Genomic DNA, 17,630 nt, shown 5'->3' with positions numbered 1-17,630 from the left:
CACCAGTCTTGCTGTGTGTATTGGTGCATTGTCATCCTGATACACGGCACCGCCTTCAGGATACAATGTTTGAACCATTGGATGCACATGATCCTCAAGAATGGTTCGGTAGTCCTTGGCAGTGATGCGCCCATCTAGCACAAGTATTGGGCCAAGGGAATGCCATGATATGGCAGCCCAAACCATCACTGATCCACCCCCATGCTTCACTCTGGGCATGCAACAGTCTGGGTGGTACGCTTCTTTGGGGCTTCTCCACACCGTAACTCTCCCAGATGTGGGGAAAACAGTAAAGGTGGACTCATCAGAGAACAATACATGTTTCACATTGTCCACAGCCCAAGATTTGCACTCCTTGCACCATTGAAACCGACGTTTGGCATTGGCATGAGTGACCAAAGGTTTGGCTATAGCAGCCCGGCCGTGTATATTGACCCTGTGGAGCTCCCGACGGACAGTTCTGGTGGAAACAGGAGAGTTGAGGTGCACATTTAATTCTGCCGTGATTTGTGCAGCAGTGGTTTTATGTTTTTTGGATACAATCCGGGTTAGCACCCGAACATCCCTTTCAGACAGCTTCCTCTTGCGTCCACAGTTAATCCTGTTGGATGTGGTTCATCCTTCTTGGTGGTATGCTGACATTACCCTGGATACCGTGGCTCTTGATACATCACAAAGACTTGCTGTCTTGGTCACAGATGCGCCAGTAAGACGTGCACCAACAATTTGTCCTCTTTTCAACTCTGGTATGTCACCCATAATGTTGTGTGCATTTCAATATTTTGAGCAAAACTGTGCTCTTACCCTGCTAATTGAACCTTCACACTCTGCTCTTACTGGTGCAATGTGCAATCAATGAAGACTGGCTACCAGGTTGGTCCAATTTAGCCATGAAACCTTCCACACTAAAATGACAGGTGTTTCAGTTTCATTGCCCAACCCCTGTAGTTTCTGATGTTCTTTTTACTGAATTGGTGCAACCGAGTCAGGTTTGTAAGCCACCTTGTGTGTAAAAAGTTTCTGTGGGACTTGTTGATGGACTGTTTGCGAAGTGCACCAGTCCTTTGTACAGCAAAATACCCACACAACACAATGCTGTCACCCCTGTACTTCACAGTTGGGATGGTATTCTCAGGTTTTGGAAGCTGTCTGCCCTTTTCCCCCAAATGTACCAATGGTCATTATTGGCAAACACTTTTTTTTTTTTCTTTCATCATGACAAGTCTTCCAAAATTAAGCATTTCTGAGTGGCTGTTTCACTGTGGAAATTGACATTCTCTAACCAGCTTCACCCACTATCTTCACAAGGTCTTTTGCTTTTGATCTGGAGTTGATGGGCACATTTCACACCACAACATGTTCATTTCTGGGACACAGAATCACTCTTTCCTGAACACTATAATGGTTGAACATTTCCAACATGACAGGTTTAGGCATCTAGAAATTGTACCTAAGGAAGAACCAAACTTGCTGTTAGCTTGCCTGATTTAGTTTTATTTTATTTCCATGATGTCACACAGGAAACCAGCATGTTTGAGCTGTTGCCTTCAGATAGACAGGTGTGCCTTTTAATTAACTTACCAAAGGCTTTCAAAATTACAAAGTTATAATCTGGGCTTTTCATAATAGTTTAAAGGCACAGTTTGAAGAAATAAAAAAACTGTATTCTGGATTGCAGCAAATAGAAATAATGTTTGTAAACCTAACACACCTAAAACAGAAAATGTTCAACCTAATTTACTTTCAGACAGTGAGTAAAAAATTACATGTTGTCTTTTTATACAGTGAATTTAAATATTGTCCCAGGGACTACGCAACCTGCAGCGTATTAATCAGTAAAACATTTGGAGCAAAACTGGCAGCTGAGGTCTTGCTCATAGGAAAATTTTTAATGGAAGGTCTGTAGTTTGTGCCACAGTTTGGAACAACATCACAATGCGTTGTTAATCAAGTTAAGGCACAAGCTGTGAGTTATGTTAAAAGAATTTGTCCTGCTTTCCAATGACTCTCCTATACGAGCTTGTGCATGCACAGGGAGGAACTTCTTATAGATTTTATCACATCAAGCATTAATTATATTCAATTCAGCTTATGTCAGGTACATACATTCCAATTAATCCTAACCATTGAACAGTGCAGTCAGATTCAGTTATTTATTCAAATTGGATAAAAAGTTTTTCTATCTAAGGAAACCCAGCAGATTGCATCGAGTCAGAGACTTGCAGCATTCACTCCTCCCGGATGAGCATGTAGAGACAGTGGACAGTCACTGGCGTTGACTTTGCAGCAATCCCTCATACTGAGCATACATGTAGCGACAGTGGAGAGGAAAAACTCCCTTTTAACAAGAAGAAACCTCCAGCAGAACCAGGCTCAGTGTGAGCGGCCATCTGCCACGACCGACTGGAGGTTTGAGAGAACAGAGCAGAGACACAAAAAGAACAAAGAAGCACTGATCCAGGAGTATTTTCTATGGGAAGGAAAAGTAAATGTTAACGGATGTAGCTCCTTTAGTCGTTTCATCTAGAAAGAAAGAACAGATAAACTCTGAGCCAGTTTTCAAGGTTAGAGTCTGAAAGAGAGCACATAGAGTTAGTCACATTAAAAGCTCAGTCAATCGCCATGTCTAGGAGAGAGAAAGGGTTAAACACTGAAAGACAGGGCTATATGGATCATCGGTAGAGGGTGAGCATTAAGTTGTTGCCAGCAGAAGCTTGGACGATTCCCCTCTCCAGAAAGGTGTCACAGGTAGACACAGAGCCAGGCCAGGTGTAGCTTCTAGGAAGAGAAAAGAGAGAACATAAAGTTAAAAGCTGAAATAACAGCAAATAATGCAAAAATGGAGAGTAGTGTGAGAATGTAGTGAAGAGGGTGAAAGTGGTCATTATGTCCTCCAGCAGCCTAATCCTATAGCAGCATAACTACAGAGATAGCTCAGGATAACCTAAGCCACTATAAGCTTTATCAAAAAGGAAAGTTTGAAGCCTAGCCTTAAAAGTAGACAGGGTGTCTGCCTCACGGACCAAAACCATGAGCTGGTTCCACAGGAGAGGAGCTGATAACTAAAGGATCTGCCTCCCATTCTACTTCTAGAGACTCTAGGAACCACCAGTAAACCTGCAGTCTGAGAACGAAGTGCTCTGTTAGGAACATATGGAGCAATCAGATCTCTGATGTATGATGGAGCTAGATCATTAAGGGCTTTATATGTGAGGAGGATAATTTTAAATTCTATTCTGGATTTAACAGGGAGCCAATAAAGGGAAGCTAAAATAGGAGAAATGTGATCTCTCTTTTTAATTTTCATCAGAACTCTTGCTGCAGCATTTTGAATCAGCTGAAGGCTTTTAACTGCATTTTGTAGACATCCTGATAGTAAAGAATTACAATAGTCCAGCCTTGAAGTAACAAATGCTTGGACTAGTTGTTCAGCGTCACTCCTGAATAGGATATTTCTAATTTTGGCAATGTTCTGGAGGTGAAAGAAGGAAATCCTAGAAACCTGTTTAATATGGGATTTAAATTACATGTCCTGGTCAAAAATAACACCAAGGTTTTTTACTTTATTACCGGAGGTCAATTTAATGTCATCCAGGTTAAGTGATTGACTAAGCAGTTTCTTTTTTAAAGACTCCGGTCAAAAGACGATAACTTCTGTCTTGTCTGAATTTAGAAGCAAAAAATTTAGTCATCCAAGTTTTTATATCCTCAAGACATGCTTGTAGTCTATCTAACTGGTTGGGCTCATCAGGATTTATGGATAAGTAAAGCTGAGTATCATCAGCGTAACAGTCAAAATGTATCCTCTGCTGCCTGATAATTTTACCTTTTGCAAGCATATACACTGCTCAAAAAAATAACGGGAACACTTAAACAACACAATATAACTCCAAGTAAATGAAACTTCTGTGAAATCAAACTGTCCACTTAGGAAGCAACACTGATTGACAATCAATTTCACAGCTGTTGTGCAAATAGAATAGACAACAGGGGGAAATCTTTGGTGATTAGCAAAACACACTCAATAAAGGAGTGGTTCTGCAGGTGGGGACCACAGACCACTTCTCAGTACCTATGCTTTCTGGCTGATGTTTTGGTCACTTTTGAATGTTGGTGGTGCTTTCACATTCGTGGCAGCATGAGACGGACTTTACAACCCACACAAGTGGCTCAGGTAGTGCAGCTCATCCAGGATGGCACATCAATGCGAACTGTGGCAAGAAGGTTTGCTGTGTCAGCGTAGTGTCCAGAGCCTGGAGGCGCTACCAGGAGACAGGTCAGTACACCAGGAGACGTGGAGGAGGCCGTAGGAGGGCAACAACCCAGCAGCAGGACCACTACCTCTGCCTTTGTCCAAGGAGCAACAGGAGGAACACTGCCAGAGCCCTGCAAAATGACCTCCAGCAGGCCACAAATGTGCATGTGTTTGCACAAACGGTTAGAAACCGACTCCATGAGGATGGTATGAGGGCCTGACGTCCACAAATGGGGGTTGCGCTCACAGCCCAACACCGTGCAGGATGCTTGGCATTTGCCAGAGAACACCAGGATTGGCAAATTCGCCACTGGCGCCCCGTGCTCTTCACAGAAGAAAGCAGGTTCACACTGAGCAGACGTGACAGAGTCTGGAGACACCGTGGAGAGCGATCTGCTGCCTGCAACATCCTTCAGCATGACTGGTTTGGCAGTGGGTCAGTAATGGTGTGGGATGGCATTTCTTTGGAGGGCCGCATGGACCTCCATGTGCTCGCCAGTAGCCTGACTGCCATTAGGTACTGAGATGAGATCCTCAGACCCTTTGTGAGATCATATGCTGGTGCGGTTGGCCCTGGGTTCCTCCTAATGCTGGACAATGCTAGACCTCATGTGGCTGGAGTGTGTCAGCAGTTCCTGCAAGATGAAGACATTGAAGTTATGGACTGTTATGGACTGGCCCGCCCGTTCCCCAGACCTGAATCCAATTGAGCACATCTGTCACTTTGCACCACAGACTGTCCAGGAGTTGGCGGATGCTTTAGTCCAGGTCTTGGAGGAGATCCCTCAGGAGACTATCCGCCGTCTCATCAGGAGCATGCCCAGGCATTGTAGGGAGGTCATACAGGCACGTGGAGGCCACACACAATACTGAGCCTCATTTTGACTTGTTTTAAGGACATTACATCAACGTTGGTTCAGCCTGGAGTGTGTTTTTCCACTTTAATTTTGTGTGTGACTCCAAATCCATGCCTCCATTGGTTAATAAATTTGATTTCCATTGATGATTTTTGTGTGATTTTGTTGTCAGCACATTCAACTTTGTACAGAACAAAGTATTAAATGAGAATATTTCATTCATTCAGATCTAGGATGTGTTATTTGAGTGTTACCTTTATTTTCTTTGAGCAGTGTATATAGTAAAGATAATTGGCCCAAGTACTGAACCCTGTGGTACTCTGCAATTAACCCTGGAGTTTAAAGATGATTTATCATTTACATGAACATACTGGAATCTGTTAGGCAAATAAGATTTAAGACAGGCTAGCGCTGTTCCCCTGATTCCTACAGCATATTCCAGCCTTTCTAAGAGAATATTGTGATTGACTGTATCAAATGCAGCTCTGAGATCTAACAGGACAAGTACAGACAAGAGTCCATTATCTGAATATCATTCATTCATAGTCTATAAGAATATCATTAGTGACTTTCAGCAGAGCTGTTTCAGTGCTATGATGAGCTCTGAAGCCTGACTGAAACTCTTCAAACAGGTCATTGCTGTTTAAATGCTCACACATTTGATTAGCAACTATTTTCTCAAGAATTTTAGATAAGAATGGAAGATTGGATATAAGTCTGTAATTTTTCATGTCAGCTCGATCAAGCGAATGTTTCTTGAGTAAAGGTTTAATTACAGCTAACTTAAAAGCCTGTGGTACATATTCATTTACTAAGGATAGGTTAATCATATCTAAAATGTGGCTGGTAATCAGAGAGACCACTTCCTTAAATAATTTGGTTGGGATTGGGTCTAACATACAAGTTGAAGGTTTAGATGAAGCTAATATTTCTGATAACTTAGGAAGCTTCACAGGATCAAAACAGTTCAAACACAGATCAAGTTCTACAGTTATTTCCAATGTTGTCTCACTTGCTGAGGATGAAGAAATCATCTTTGGGAGTATGTCAAAGATTTTCTTTTTAATAGAATAAATTTTATTTAAGAAGAATCCCATAAAGTCAGGACTGCAGTGATCTAAGGGAATGGATGATTCAACAGAGCTATGAGTCTGTGTAAGTTTAGCAACTGTACTAAAGAAAAACCTAGGTTTATTCTTGTTCTTTTCTATTAATGATGAGAAATAAGCTGTTCTGGCTTGGCGAAGTGTCTTTTTATACAACAGTAGGCTATTTTTCCAGATTAAGTAGGAATCCTCTAGGCGTGTAGAGCACCATTTTCTCTCCAATTTTTTTGGAGTTATAAGAGAATCAATTTGTGAAGGGGAAGAAACAAAATTATTGCCCTCCACTGTGCTTTTTAGTGATAATGAGGAGATTAAAAGTGGAACAGATTCTTTAAAGGTTGTTACAGCATTGTCTGATAATGATCTACTATAATGACATTTTCTTTCAGGTGTGGAGTACTTGGTTAAATTAAACTCAAAGGTTATTAAAAAATGGTCAGACAGGGCAAGGTTATGAGAAAATATTATGTCTTTACACTCAATGCCATATGTCAGCACAAGGTCCAGAGAATGAAGACAAAGGTGGGTAGGTTTGTTAATGTTTTGTGCAAAGCCAATTGAGTCTAAGATGGCATTAGAGGCTATATTTAAGCTATCACTTTCAGTTTCAACATGAATGTTAAAATCCCCCACTATAATAACTTTATCTGTATTTAACACTAAATCAGATAAAAGGTCTGAAAACTGATCTAAAAATTGAGAGTAAGGGCCTGGTGGACGGTACAAGACAACAAACAGAAATGGTTTTAGTGCTTTGCAATTTGGATGAGGAAATCTAAGGATTAAATATTCAAAAGAGTTGTAGCTATTGATTGGTCTGGGACTAATCAATAAATCGGACTGAAAGATGGTTGCTACTCCTCCTCGCCCAGTATATATCGAGGAATGTGGAAATTTAAATAATTAGTAGGAGTTGGCTGATTTATAGTAACATAATCCTCTTGCTGCAGCCAGGTTTCTGTGAAGCAAAATAAATCAATCTGATTGTCACAAATCAGGTCACTAACTAGCAAAGTCTTTGAAGAGAGAGATCTTATATTCAGTAAGCCACATTTAATTTTTATTTTATTTTTTTTTATATTAAACATTTCATTTCCATCCTGTGCTCACATTGGATCACCTTTCTAATATACGGTCTTTCCCTAACTTAGGTTTTTTTTTTTTTTTACCACCTTATCACCCAAGCCTTTCTATTAGCTGTTATAAAATTAGTGTTGATGTGTTCTGCCTGCTCACAGAGTTTGAAAATAGCTGTGGGTTATTCTGGAGCAGTGTTATGCGGGCCCTAACCCTGTTTATACAGGGTGGACTATCAGAGCCACATAATTACTGTACTGCTGCATCCTTAAACCTGAAAAACGATGTGGCACATTCATATATACACATTATTTAGCATCATGAGTGTGATTTCTAAAGGTCTGCGCGGTTGAATCGACTGACTGTTCCCTGTTTGATGTCAGACAGGATGAGGTGTTCTTGCTATAGTTTAGTTTTTCCTGTGGAATTTCTGTGAAGGTGAAAATGAGCCACGGTCTGCATGAGTCAAAACATGGTGTCATTATGTGGAGAGGCTTGTGTCCACTTTGACATGTCCTTGGAAATCATTACGTTACCAAAGTAAAAATGGAAAAGGCTGTGTGATTTATGCCGGGTTTGTAAATTCCTCTCTTTCCAAGTCTTTTCACTACCAGCCACAGGACGGGTGTAAACCCTGCTCTTTCTCCCTTTAGAGACATGACACCCCAGGGCTACTATTCTGTTTTTGGCTTCCTGTGCATGTGCAGATTCCTGGCTTGTAAGGAATTGTGGGAGTTTTTTTTTTTTTTTTTTAAATACCAGGAGTTCTTGAGAACTCAGAAAATTGTCTAGTGAGGATGGGCTGTAATGATATTCTCTGCCTGAAGGGACTAGTGTTGAAGGATTTCAAAGCAATTATTATGCTCCAGTCCCCCCCTTGTATTCAATATCTTTTGGATGTCGCTGTGAGTTATATGGCTGTTTTTACCAAAAGGTAGGACTGCTTTTTCAATGTAGTGTTTTTTTTTTGTCTTCATAGTTTAGCTTTAAGGATGTTTTAGGTTTAGAAAAAAGAGTATAGAGGCAGGTGGTGTTGTAAGCGTCCTGTGCGCTGTAGTGATGCATGCCTTCCAGTCAAAATACCCTGCGATGGTGAATAATAGAGCTCCCTTTGTGTCTAGTAGTAGTTTCAGTTATGCTCATAGAAAAGCCGATGGTGAGGCATTGTTTTCATGAAAGGTGCTGGGACTTTTGAAGTGTCTCCTTCGATAGCAAAACCGCAAAGACTAAATATAGTTCAAAGGTTAACAGGAAATGTTATGAATGAATCTTCCCATCCTTGATATGCTTTAGATAAGATGGAGCAGATCCAACTCTATTGCTCAGATGTGATGACTTGTCAGTTTTATCCACTTGGTTGCAAGAACAAATATAAGCCAGGTATAACCCGGGTTTTTTTTTTAAAGACAACACTTGCAGAGTCACCTCATCGTCTTGCAAGAAGATTCTCTTGTTTACGTGTGACTAAAACACCATGCAAGTTAACCAGGACTGAAGACGGAGTGTTCCTCTTTGAAATGTAATACTCTGCGCTGTTTAAATGTGCATGCATGTAAGTGTGGAAATGCTCAGACAGGTATTTTGCATGCATTCAGAGCTGCTTGACACATGGACTGCAGTTTCTGAAGCAGCATGTCTGGACCTGGTCTGCTGTGTTTGAAGGTTGTTTGCTGAAAGCCATGTGTTCCCTTCACCCATATTTGCTCTTCCTCTGAGGAAGACAAAGAAGAAAACACTCTGATTCATGTATTTAAAGGGGATGCCCTGCAGGCCTCCATTCCAGCTTAGTTATCTCTCAACTCGACACGCTCTGTTGCCAGCTGCTGGTTTTATCATGTTCTGTTGCAATAATGCAGTGAGTGACGGTGATTTATCTTTTTGTGCTCAGCTGATGGAACAGAACATTTACAGGTTTTCTAGGATTTAACAGTATTAAAAGTCTTAGCTTGGTCTTTGTGATTTGTTGTCAATTTGTTGACTATCTCCTAATCAGTTTCTAGATTCAGTTTACTTTAGTCTTTTGTGGTTTCACTGTAGCTTTATTGCATCATGACTGATTGAGAAAGTGTTGTTCTCATAACAATGCTATCGTAGTTTTCATGTCTTTCATGTTGTCTTCCACCGATTGCATCCTCTTCCTCTTTGATAGTTCAGTTAGAGGATCTAAATATTTCTGGAAATGCAGAACAAATATATTGACAACTCCTTTCATTAGAAATCACAACATCCTGGATTTAAATACAAAGTTAACACAGCATAACCATTTTGGGAACATTTTGTTGTTGGGTTAAAAGAAAAAGTGATTTTTGGGATTGGAATCTAAAATTTGACACTCAAAAGCTGTAATGCAATGTAACTATAAAGGGCTGCAACGATTATTATTTTGAATTGACTAATGTTAGCTTTTTTTTTTTTTCAATTAATAACTGGATAGCAAAAGGTGCTTAATAGGAGTGTTGTTGTTTTTCTGAACCAGCTAAAGCTATGCCATTCGAGGAGTTCTGGATAGAGCATATTTACAGACAAAGAAGGTTTTTTTTTTTTTTTATCTTAAATACAAAATGTATACATTTTTGAAATGTTTTGTCTAAATTACTACTCTCAGTGGGTTATTATTTAAGTAAATGGTGTGTTTTAGAGCCTTTATACTCCAGCTAACGATTATTCAGTTACTAAATTAGTTGATGATTATTTCAATAATCAGTTAAACATGATTAATCCATTCCATTGTTTCAGCCCTATAACTATAGTCACCCTTGGATATAATTTAATAAGCATAAATTAATAATCAGTTATTTACAATGTAACTGCTTGCTTGTTACCTTTTTGCCATTTTGCGTTTTAGAGAGTAACTTAAGTACAGACTCATTCAGTACATTAGAATATAGTTGAAAAGTTCATTTAGTTCAGTAACTTAGCTCATTAAGTGAAACACATTATATACTGTAGATTAACTGCACATAAACTGATGTTTTCAAGCCTTTATTTCTGTTAATTATGCGGATTTTCTGCTTACAGCTAATGAAAACATTAGAAACTTTTAAGATTAGAATATTACATCAGACCAATAAAAAAAATCTTTATTAATATAGAAATGTGGTCTTTTTGAAAGGTGGGCAGCTTTGTGTTTCTGTTACCTCCACACAGCCAGAGAAAACACTGTGGCAATTTCTCTGGCATCTCATTGAATAAACTCTTAAGCTGAAGGACCAGCTGGACAGAAGAAAATGTTGCAGAAATCGTAACTTTTTAAGAGCCTTAACAATACTAGAAACAAGCCCATGCATAATGACCACAAATCTTTTTTGATGTTTTTTTAACATACTCTATTTGTTTCTCCCTTACATTTCTAAAAACATTACACACAACTTGCACAGTGATGTGCTTTAAGGTTTCAACATCTTAGGCTTTTTCTACTTGTCCTTTTTTAAATGTCATGTCTTGTGTTTCTGCTGGCGGCAGTGAAGCTTTTTTGTTGGAAAGTGCTCAGTATTATAGTGTGGCGTGCTGGCTCCTCTCACACCCTGCTGTGTGTTGTGGGGAATCTTGCATTTCATTGCGTGCCTCTTTTACACATAATGGAAAGTGAGCCTGCAGAAATGCTAAAATAACAGCGTGGGTTATCTTGGTATGTGGGTGGTTTCCTTAAAGTTTGAAAATGGTGGGGCACTCCCAGGATTTGAGGCAGGCGATTGAAGGAAGACAGCTCCTTATGTGTGCATGAAAATACAGGAGAGTGGTGTGATTAAACATCCAAAGATGAAGGGCCTGCTGTGTTCTCAGGGCAGATGTCCAACACTGGGACAGTAAAATGTATCTTCACACTGCTCCAAACAAAGTGTCCAGTGTCTTACTGGGAGAACATTCTGTGTACTAACATATGACGTAAATGGCCTGATTGATGCTTGAAAATACATTATTCATTCATCTGTCTTTGAAAAAACCTTCGGTGCAATTCAAGGATTCCAGCCTTGCTTGTGAAAATGAAGACAAGAAGAATCTTTCCTGGAAGTCGGAGATGGTACAAATTCGGGTTTTGCTATACATTTAGCTGATTTCAGCAGCTTAGCTTTTTGATGTTTTCTTGTTAGCTCCTGTAACAAACAGTAATTTACCTGCCAGAATCCCTTTGTTAGAATTGAGTTGGATGTACAACAGCCTAATTCCAGGGTGGGAAGCTTTGAACCAAGTTATGGTGGATCCCACTGGTACAGCAATGTTTTTGCCTAGAAATCTGACCATGAAACATGGAGTTGCTTTGGGGAATTGGTTCCTTTTACACGCTGTAGATGTTTGCACCAGAAGCACGCATTCTGTGGAGAACTTGCTGTTATTAGACTCTCCTGACAACATTGGTATGGATTAAACTTTTAGAAACCCCTTCCATTGTTTTGTCAATTGGCATGGTTTTTACATTGCCTTGCAAAAGTATTCACACCCCTCCAGTGTTGTGACATTTTGTCACAGTACAACCACAAATGTCAGTGTATTTTATTGTGATTTGCATGTAATAAACACAACATACTGCATACTTTCTTCTACCAACAATTTGAAAAATACCCAATGAGTCGATACGTTTTAGAAACATCTGCAATCCTTTTTGATTTATTTATAGAGACTAAATTTTTATTTTGCAAAAATAGCTCGGGCTCAGTCAGGTTGCATGGAGAATTTTGTCATCAATACCAGTTGTATTAAGTCTGGACTTTGACTGGTCTGTTCGAACACATGAAGGTTCTTTAGTCCCGGCTGCTTGTTTAAGATTGTTCTTTTGGAAACCCTCCTCTCAGTCTCAAGGTTTTTGCTGTCTCAAACCTGTTTTGTTTGAGGATGGCCCTCTATTTAGTTCCTTCCATTTTCCGATCAACTCTGACCAGCCTTCCTCTCATTGCTAAGGAGAAGTGCCCTCACGTTATGCTGCTGCCACCATCTTTCATTGTAGGGATGGTGTGTTCAGGGTATGGCTGAAACAGTTAATCAGATTAATCGATTATTGAAATAATCGTCAACTAATTTAGTAATCAAATGATCATTAACTGGGCTTTGCAGACTCTAAAACATGCCATTTGCTGAAAGAACAACCTATTCAGAGCAGTAATTATTTCAAAATTGTACAAAAATATAAACATTTTGCATTTAAAATAAAAAACCTGTAAACATGCTCTATCCAGAACTCCTCAAGTGGCTTATTTTCAGCTCCACCTGGTTCAAATTCTCTTCAAAAAATCTCTTCAGCATCTTTTGCTATCAGACCATTGATTGATTAATCAGAAAAATTGTCTACAGATTAATTAATTATCAAAATAATTGTTAGTTGCAGCCCTAGTTTCCTCTAAAAATGACGTATTGGTGGTGGTGGGAGGAGGACCTCCCGCTAACTGACAAACACCTAGAGACATGATTTAATAATAGAAATATAGCATGTGATTGCTTTCATCAATTTAACATAAAGAGTCCACATTTTCATGATGACATCATCGGCCGAAATTAAAAGTTCTAAAATCTCAGAAATCATAACGGCGCAAACGAAGCACTAACCGCTCAGCCAATCTGCCAGGGTTATTTTGTGTGGGTGGGCGGTCAGCTTCATTCAACTTGATCCAGCAGCGTTCCTGCAAAATGTGAATACTTTTAATTTTTTCCCCCAGTCTTAAGATTGTTGTGTTCATTGAAGATTGTCTCAAAATCTGAAAACGTTGAAGTGTGGGGATGTTCTTGGAAAGCACTGTAAAGTTTTCTTAGTTAATTGTTTGTTTATTTTTGATGCTTAATTTTTAACACACAGATTGGTTGTCATTGTTAAAGGTTCATCAGTGATTGAAGATGATGTCCGACGCCAGCGACATGTTGGCTGCTGCCTTAGAGCAGATGGATGGTATAATAGCAGGTAAATTTCTCAAGAACATCATCAGAACTTGAATCTGAGAGCTTTTAATCTCTTGAGTAAAATAGACTCTATCAGCAGCTTTGGAGTTTCTGGAAGAGCTTCTGGATGCTCAACACTGACCTTGTCTGCTGTATTTTCACGATTTCACAGCTGACCTGTACACCGTTATCATATAATGTCTCAAGCTCCATGTTTGTGAGATTGCTCTCAGCCTCTACTCTTTGCCTCCTTTATGTGTGTGATTTTAAGCCAAACACTTTATAGGTAGTAGATGTATGTAAATGTTCACTGTAATCTCAGTATAATAATAGTTTGGTGGCAGATTCACTTTGAGTAAACAGAAATCAAGATCTGTTTATCTACCATAGTGAACCACTATTGTGTTTGGCTTAATATTTTTGTGACTGAGCGACGGCAACGTTTCTTTGTTCATTCTGCACGTATAATTCATTTTAGTGCTTTCTGTGCTTCTTCGCCTCAGGCTCGAAGGCCTTGGACTACTCCAACGGTCTGTTTGACTGTCAGTCACCTACGTCCCCTTACATGGGCAGCTTGCGGGCGCTCCACCTTTTGGAGGACCTGAGGAGCGTGCTTGAGTTAATGGACACGGAGGAAAGGGAAAGTGTCCGCTGCCAGATCCCCGACTCCACAACTGACAGTCTGGTCGAGTGGCTTCATGGCAACCTGGTGACAGCCTTTTACCATAGACAGACACATGCTGCATTAGAAATTTGACTCTTATATTATTTGCTAAAGGCACAGAGCCAAAAACAGGACGTCTGTTAACAATCATAAAACAGTCAGGTTGACCCATTTCTTTTCCATCAGACTGATTGATGTAGCATCATCAAAAATCAGTTTCTCTGCAAACATCACTTAATTGGTCTATAATCATAAGTATGATTTAAAAGCAACCTCTTTCTCTGCTTTCCTTTTAATAAAATGAAAGTTTAAGGAAGTACACATTCTATAATTATTTATTCATTATTATTTGTCCAGGAGTTTAATGTGTGTGGTTAAGTGCTGGCCCTTCTGCTCCAAGAAAATCTAACAAATGGCCAACAGCTTGAGCCAAACCTTCTGCCTTCATTTGTGTACGAGGGATTTGTTTACTCGGAGCAAACATGGTTATCTTGCTCTGCTAAGCTCCTTGGGAAAAAGGGTTTGTTGCTGGTAGTGTTCATGTTGCAGCGAGAGCGCAGGAAGAAACATGCTGATGTCTTGGGCATCAAAGCAGTGTTTGTGAAAGTGATGGGCTGAAGGCCATGTGGAGTTTCTGTGTTAAGCTGTAACACTCTGGCTATACAGCAGATTGTGTGCAGTTTTGTTTTAGCCTTGTAAGGTGTTGTTTGGAGGGTGCGGCAGCCCCAGTTTGAGTAGGGGGAAAAAGTCTTCAGAGATCATTTTTAGACTCGATAAACCACAAATGATCAATATTCCGATGTATGTGGGAAAGTTAGTAATTTCTCTGTCTAGTCTGATTTTTTTTTTTCATCATCTCTTCCAGTCCAATGGGCACATCTCTCTCGGTGGAGGAGACCACTACCAAGAAAGACTGTCAAGATTAGAAGGCGATAAGGAGTCTCTGGTGCTTCAGGTACCCATTCAACAACACATGGATCATTTTCTATTACATGCCATAAATACCCAAATTTTAAATACATACATCAGCAAAATACAGATATCAGAGACATTTATGTCATGTTTATCAATGTATTTTTAATAATCACAGCTGTTAAACTGTTTTTGCAAAAGTGTGCCTTGAAATAAGAAGCCTAGTTTGTAAAATGTGACTAACGGCAGACTTTCCAAAGTCGGTCTAAAGTTCAGAATGGTTAGCATTTTTTATGAGCCTTATTCCAAACACGTTTTATGCATGCTGTGTTGAGCAGGAATGATCATTTTTTCCCAGTAGCACTGAGACATCCAACTTTGTTTACCAACGTAGATGCAAAAAAATGTCAAGTTAAAGTTTAAAACTGAAATGTCAGATCTGTGTTTGGTGGTGATGCTCTAGACTTGAGTTTTTCAATATTTTACTCACTGGTTTTCTTTATAATAATGGAGCGCTACATATCATAAAACACCAACCATGTGTTTGTTGTTTAAATAAAGCATCACACAATTTACTCTCTCTAAAAACTTCTGCGATAGAAAAACTGCATCAAGCAATGTCTTTTCATTGCAGTCTGCAAAATACATTTGTATGTGACCATGATGGCAGCAGATTAGGGCTGTATGATATTAGGAAAATATCTTATTGCAATATTTTCTGTATCTGGTGCAATTCACCCACATTTGTTTTCTCACCCTTGAGATTTAGCATCTCAGACACAAGAAACTACATGCAGTGAGGTCATCAGGGGCAGTGAGAGCTCTTTCAAATGGTCAAATACTGACTGCGTTGCACTTGGTATTTAATAGAATACCAAATATTGCATCAAAGCAGTTCATTGCGATATTGCACATGCTGACATTGTGATGACATTTGACCCATTGTTCACCTCCTTTGTATTTGGTTGAAAACACATTAAGGTTGGTTTTATGCAGGTGAGTGTGCTGACTGACCAGGTGGATGCGCAGGGCGAGAAGATTCGAGATTTGGACATATGTTTGGATGAGCACAGAGAGAAACTCAACGCCACAGAGGAGATGTTGCAGCAGGTGTGTGTCTGTGCATATTTTTCAACATGTAATAAAACCCAGGCTCAAACTAACCACAGAAGAACCAGAACGGAGTGAATTATATGAGAAGCACTGGCGTGTTGTTTTTATCTTAATGTTTCCTTTATTTATCATCGCAGGAGCTTCTGTGCCGGACTGCCCTGGAGACGCAGAAACTCCAACTGATGTCTGAAGTGTCCAACCTCAAGTTGAAACTCAACTCTTTGGAGAAGGAGAGACTGAGCTTTGATGACAGATTTAGGGACAGTGAGGTTTGTGAGTTCATTTTCAAGCTGAAATAGGTATTTTAGTTGTGTACCATCATTTTTTGTGTGTCTTGCTCTGTATATAAACATACACATACCTTAAACTTATACTTGCACTGAGACTTGCAGAAACATAATGGTGAACTTAAAATGTTTTGGGGCATTTGTCAAAAGGCTTCATAAAAATGTCAAAGATGTTTATAGGAGACAGAGAGATCCATGCTAACAGATAAAGTTTGCAGAGGCCTCGGATAGTTTTCAAACCCGTTTATGTGATTGTTTTTTCAGAGCTGTTGTCTCTTCCAGCCAACTGGAACAAAAAGCTGCCGTCAGTTTTCCGCCTCACCGCTCAGAAATCCCAGCTTCCTCTCAGTTTATCTCTCCTGCTGCTGCTGCTTTGGAATATCTACTCTAAGGAATTTCCTCCAAATGCATCGGAATACTTTACAGAAATTGTCTAGACTTTATTATATAACATTTTTTTTTTTTTTATGATTTTACTCTTTGCAAGATAATTCCCCAAAACCTGTTCTATTTATTTTACTTCATTGTGTAACTCAAAGCTTTTATAAAGACAGTTCTTTTCAAAAATAAAACTCATTCTGTAAATATAGTCCACATATGTAATGTGTTACATACTCCATTTGTAAGTGTGGGTGAGCAGGTGCGCAACATATCTGTAAAAAAAAAAAAAAGTAAAACTATATCGGTTGTGAAGATATTATGTATAATATTGTTTCCCCTCTGCAGGATTTAATTCTTGAAATTAATGAACTTCGGTACAGACTGACGGAGCTGGAGAGTGAAAAACTACAGTATGAAAAGAAGCTCAAGTCCACAAAGGTGAGTTGTTATTGGACTCTGTTGTAATCAGCTAAATTGTCTCAGTATAAAACCTATATAGAAATGTTTATTCTGCCTTATTAGGTTTAATAACCCTGTTAAATTAAATCTATAACATTTTTAGCAATCTAAAAACCTTTATCATGCCACATGTGTTTTATATATTACAGCCACAATTCATTAGTATTGGATCTGAATGCCTCTAGACCGGAACACGGTGGTGGCAGCATTATACTGTAGGGATGCCAGTGTGTTTTTAATGAACTCCCTGTGGGTTTTAATGTTATCTTATTTGTGATTCCTCTTATTTTAGGGATTCTAATTAATGGCTGTTCGCTGTGATCCTAATGATGTGTTAAATATGCTGTTGTGAGAGTTAGGGTGGTGTTTTGTTTCCATGGTGTAAAGCTTAAAAATAAAGCTTAAAACTTTGCCTTTGTTGAATGCACTAGATACTTTGTGTATTTGAATCTTTGATATTCTTTACTCTTCATCTCTGCTGTCTTGATCGTTTCTGTACTTCCTTCCTTGTTCCTTTGCTTCGCTTGTCTTTCTGCTGCTAGTCCCTTATGGCTAAGCTTTCTAGCATGAAAATTAAAATGGGCCAGATGCAGTATGAGAAACAGAGGAAGGAGTACAAACTCCATTCTATGAAGGTTGGCTTTTCTCAGGGTG

The 17,630-nt window shown here is 39.3% G+C and overlaps 1 protein-coding gene across 10 annotated transcripts in view; it reads left to right on the top strand.

Annotated features, from left to right (window-relative positions):
* ppfibp1b (PPFIA binding protein 1b) overlaps positions 1-17,630 on the top strand; it is a 34,772-nt gene that overhangs the window by 1,743 nt on the left and 15,399 nt on the right. For 6 of the 10 annotated variants that reach the window (XM_047351094.1, XM_047351128.1, XM_047351083.1 and 3 more), the window contains 7 exons: positions 13,101-13,182; positions 13,664-13,869; positions 14,690-14,779; positions 15,733-15,846; positions 15,987-16,118; positions 16,863-16,955; positions 17,519-17,611. In XM_047351094.1, the coding sequence (XP_047207050.1) occupies positions 13,119-13,182; positions 13,664-13,869; positions 14,690-14,779; positions 15,733-15,846; positions 15,987-16,118; positions 16,863-16,955; positions 17,519-17,611 (792 nt within the window). In that variant the 5' untranslated portion in view covers positions 13,101-13,118. Of the gene's footprint in view, positions 1-8,175; positions 8,230-13,100; positions 13,183-13,663; positions 13,870-14,689; positions 14,780-15,732; positions 15,847-15,986; positions 16,119-16,862; positions 16,956-17,518; positions 17,612-17,630 lie in introns of those variants that run through there. The other 4 variants (XM_047351142.1, XM_047351134.1, XM_047351151.1 and 1 more) reach the window with 2 other exon arrangements.

The sequence above is a fragment of the Girardinichthys multiradiatus genome, chromosome 2 (genome assembly GCF_021462225.1).
Source record: "Girardinichthys multiradiatus isolate DD_20200921_A chromosome 2, DD_fGirMul_XY1, whole genome shotgun sequence".
In the NCBI taxonomy this organism is placed as follows: domain Eukaryota; kingdom Metazoa; phylum Chordata; class Actinopteri; order Cyprinodontiformes; family Goodeidae; genus Girardinichthys; species Girardinichthys multiradiatus.
The sequence above is the reverse complement of the archived record's forward strand: the minus strand, read 5'-3'. Positions and strand labels throughout refer to the sequence as shown.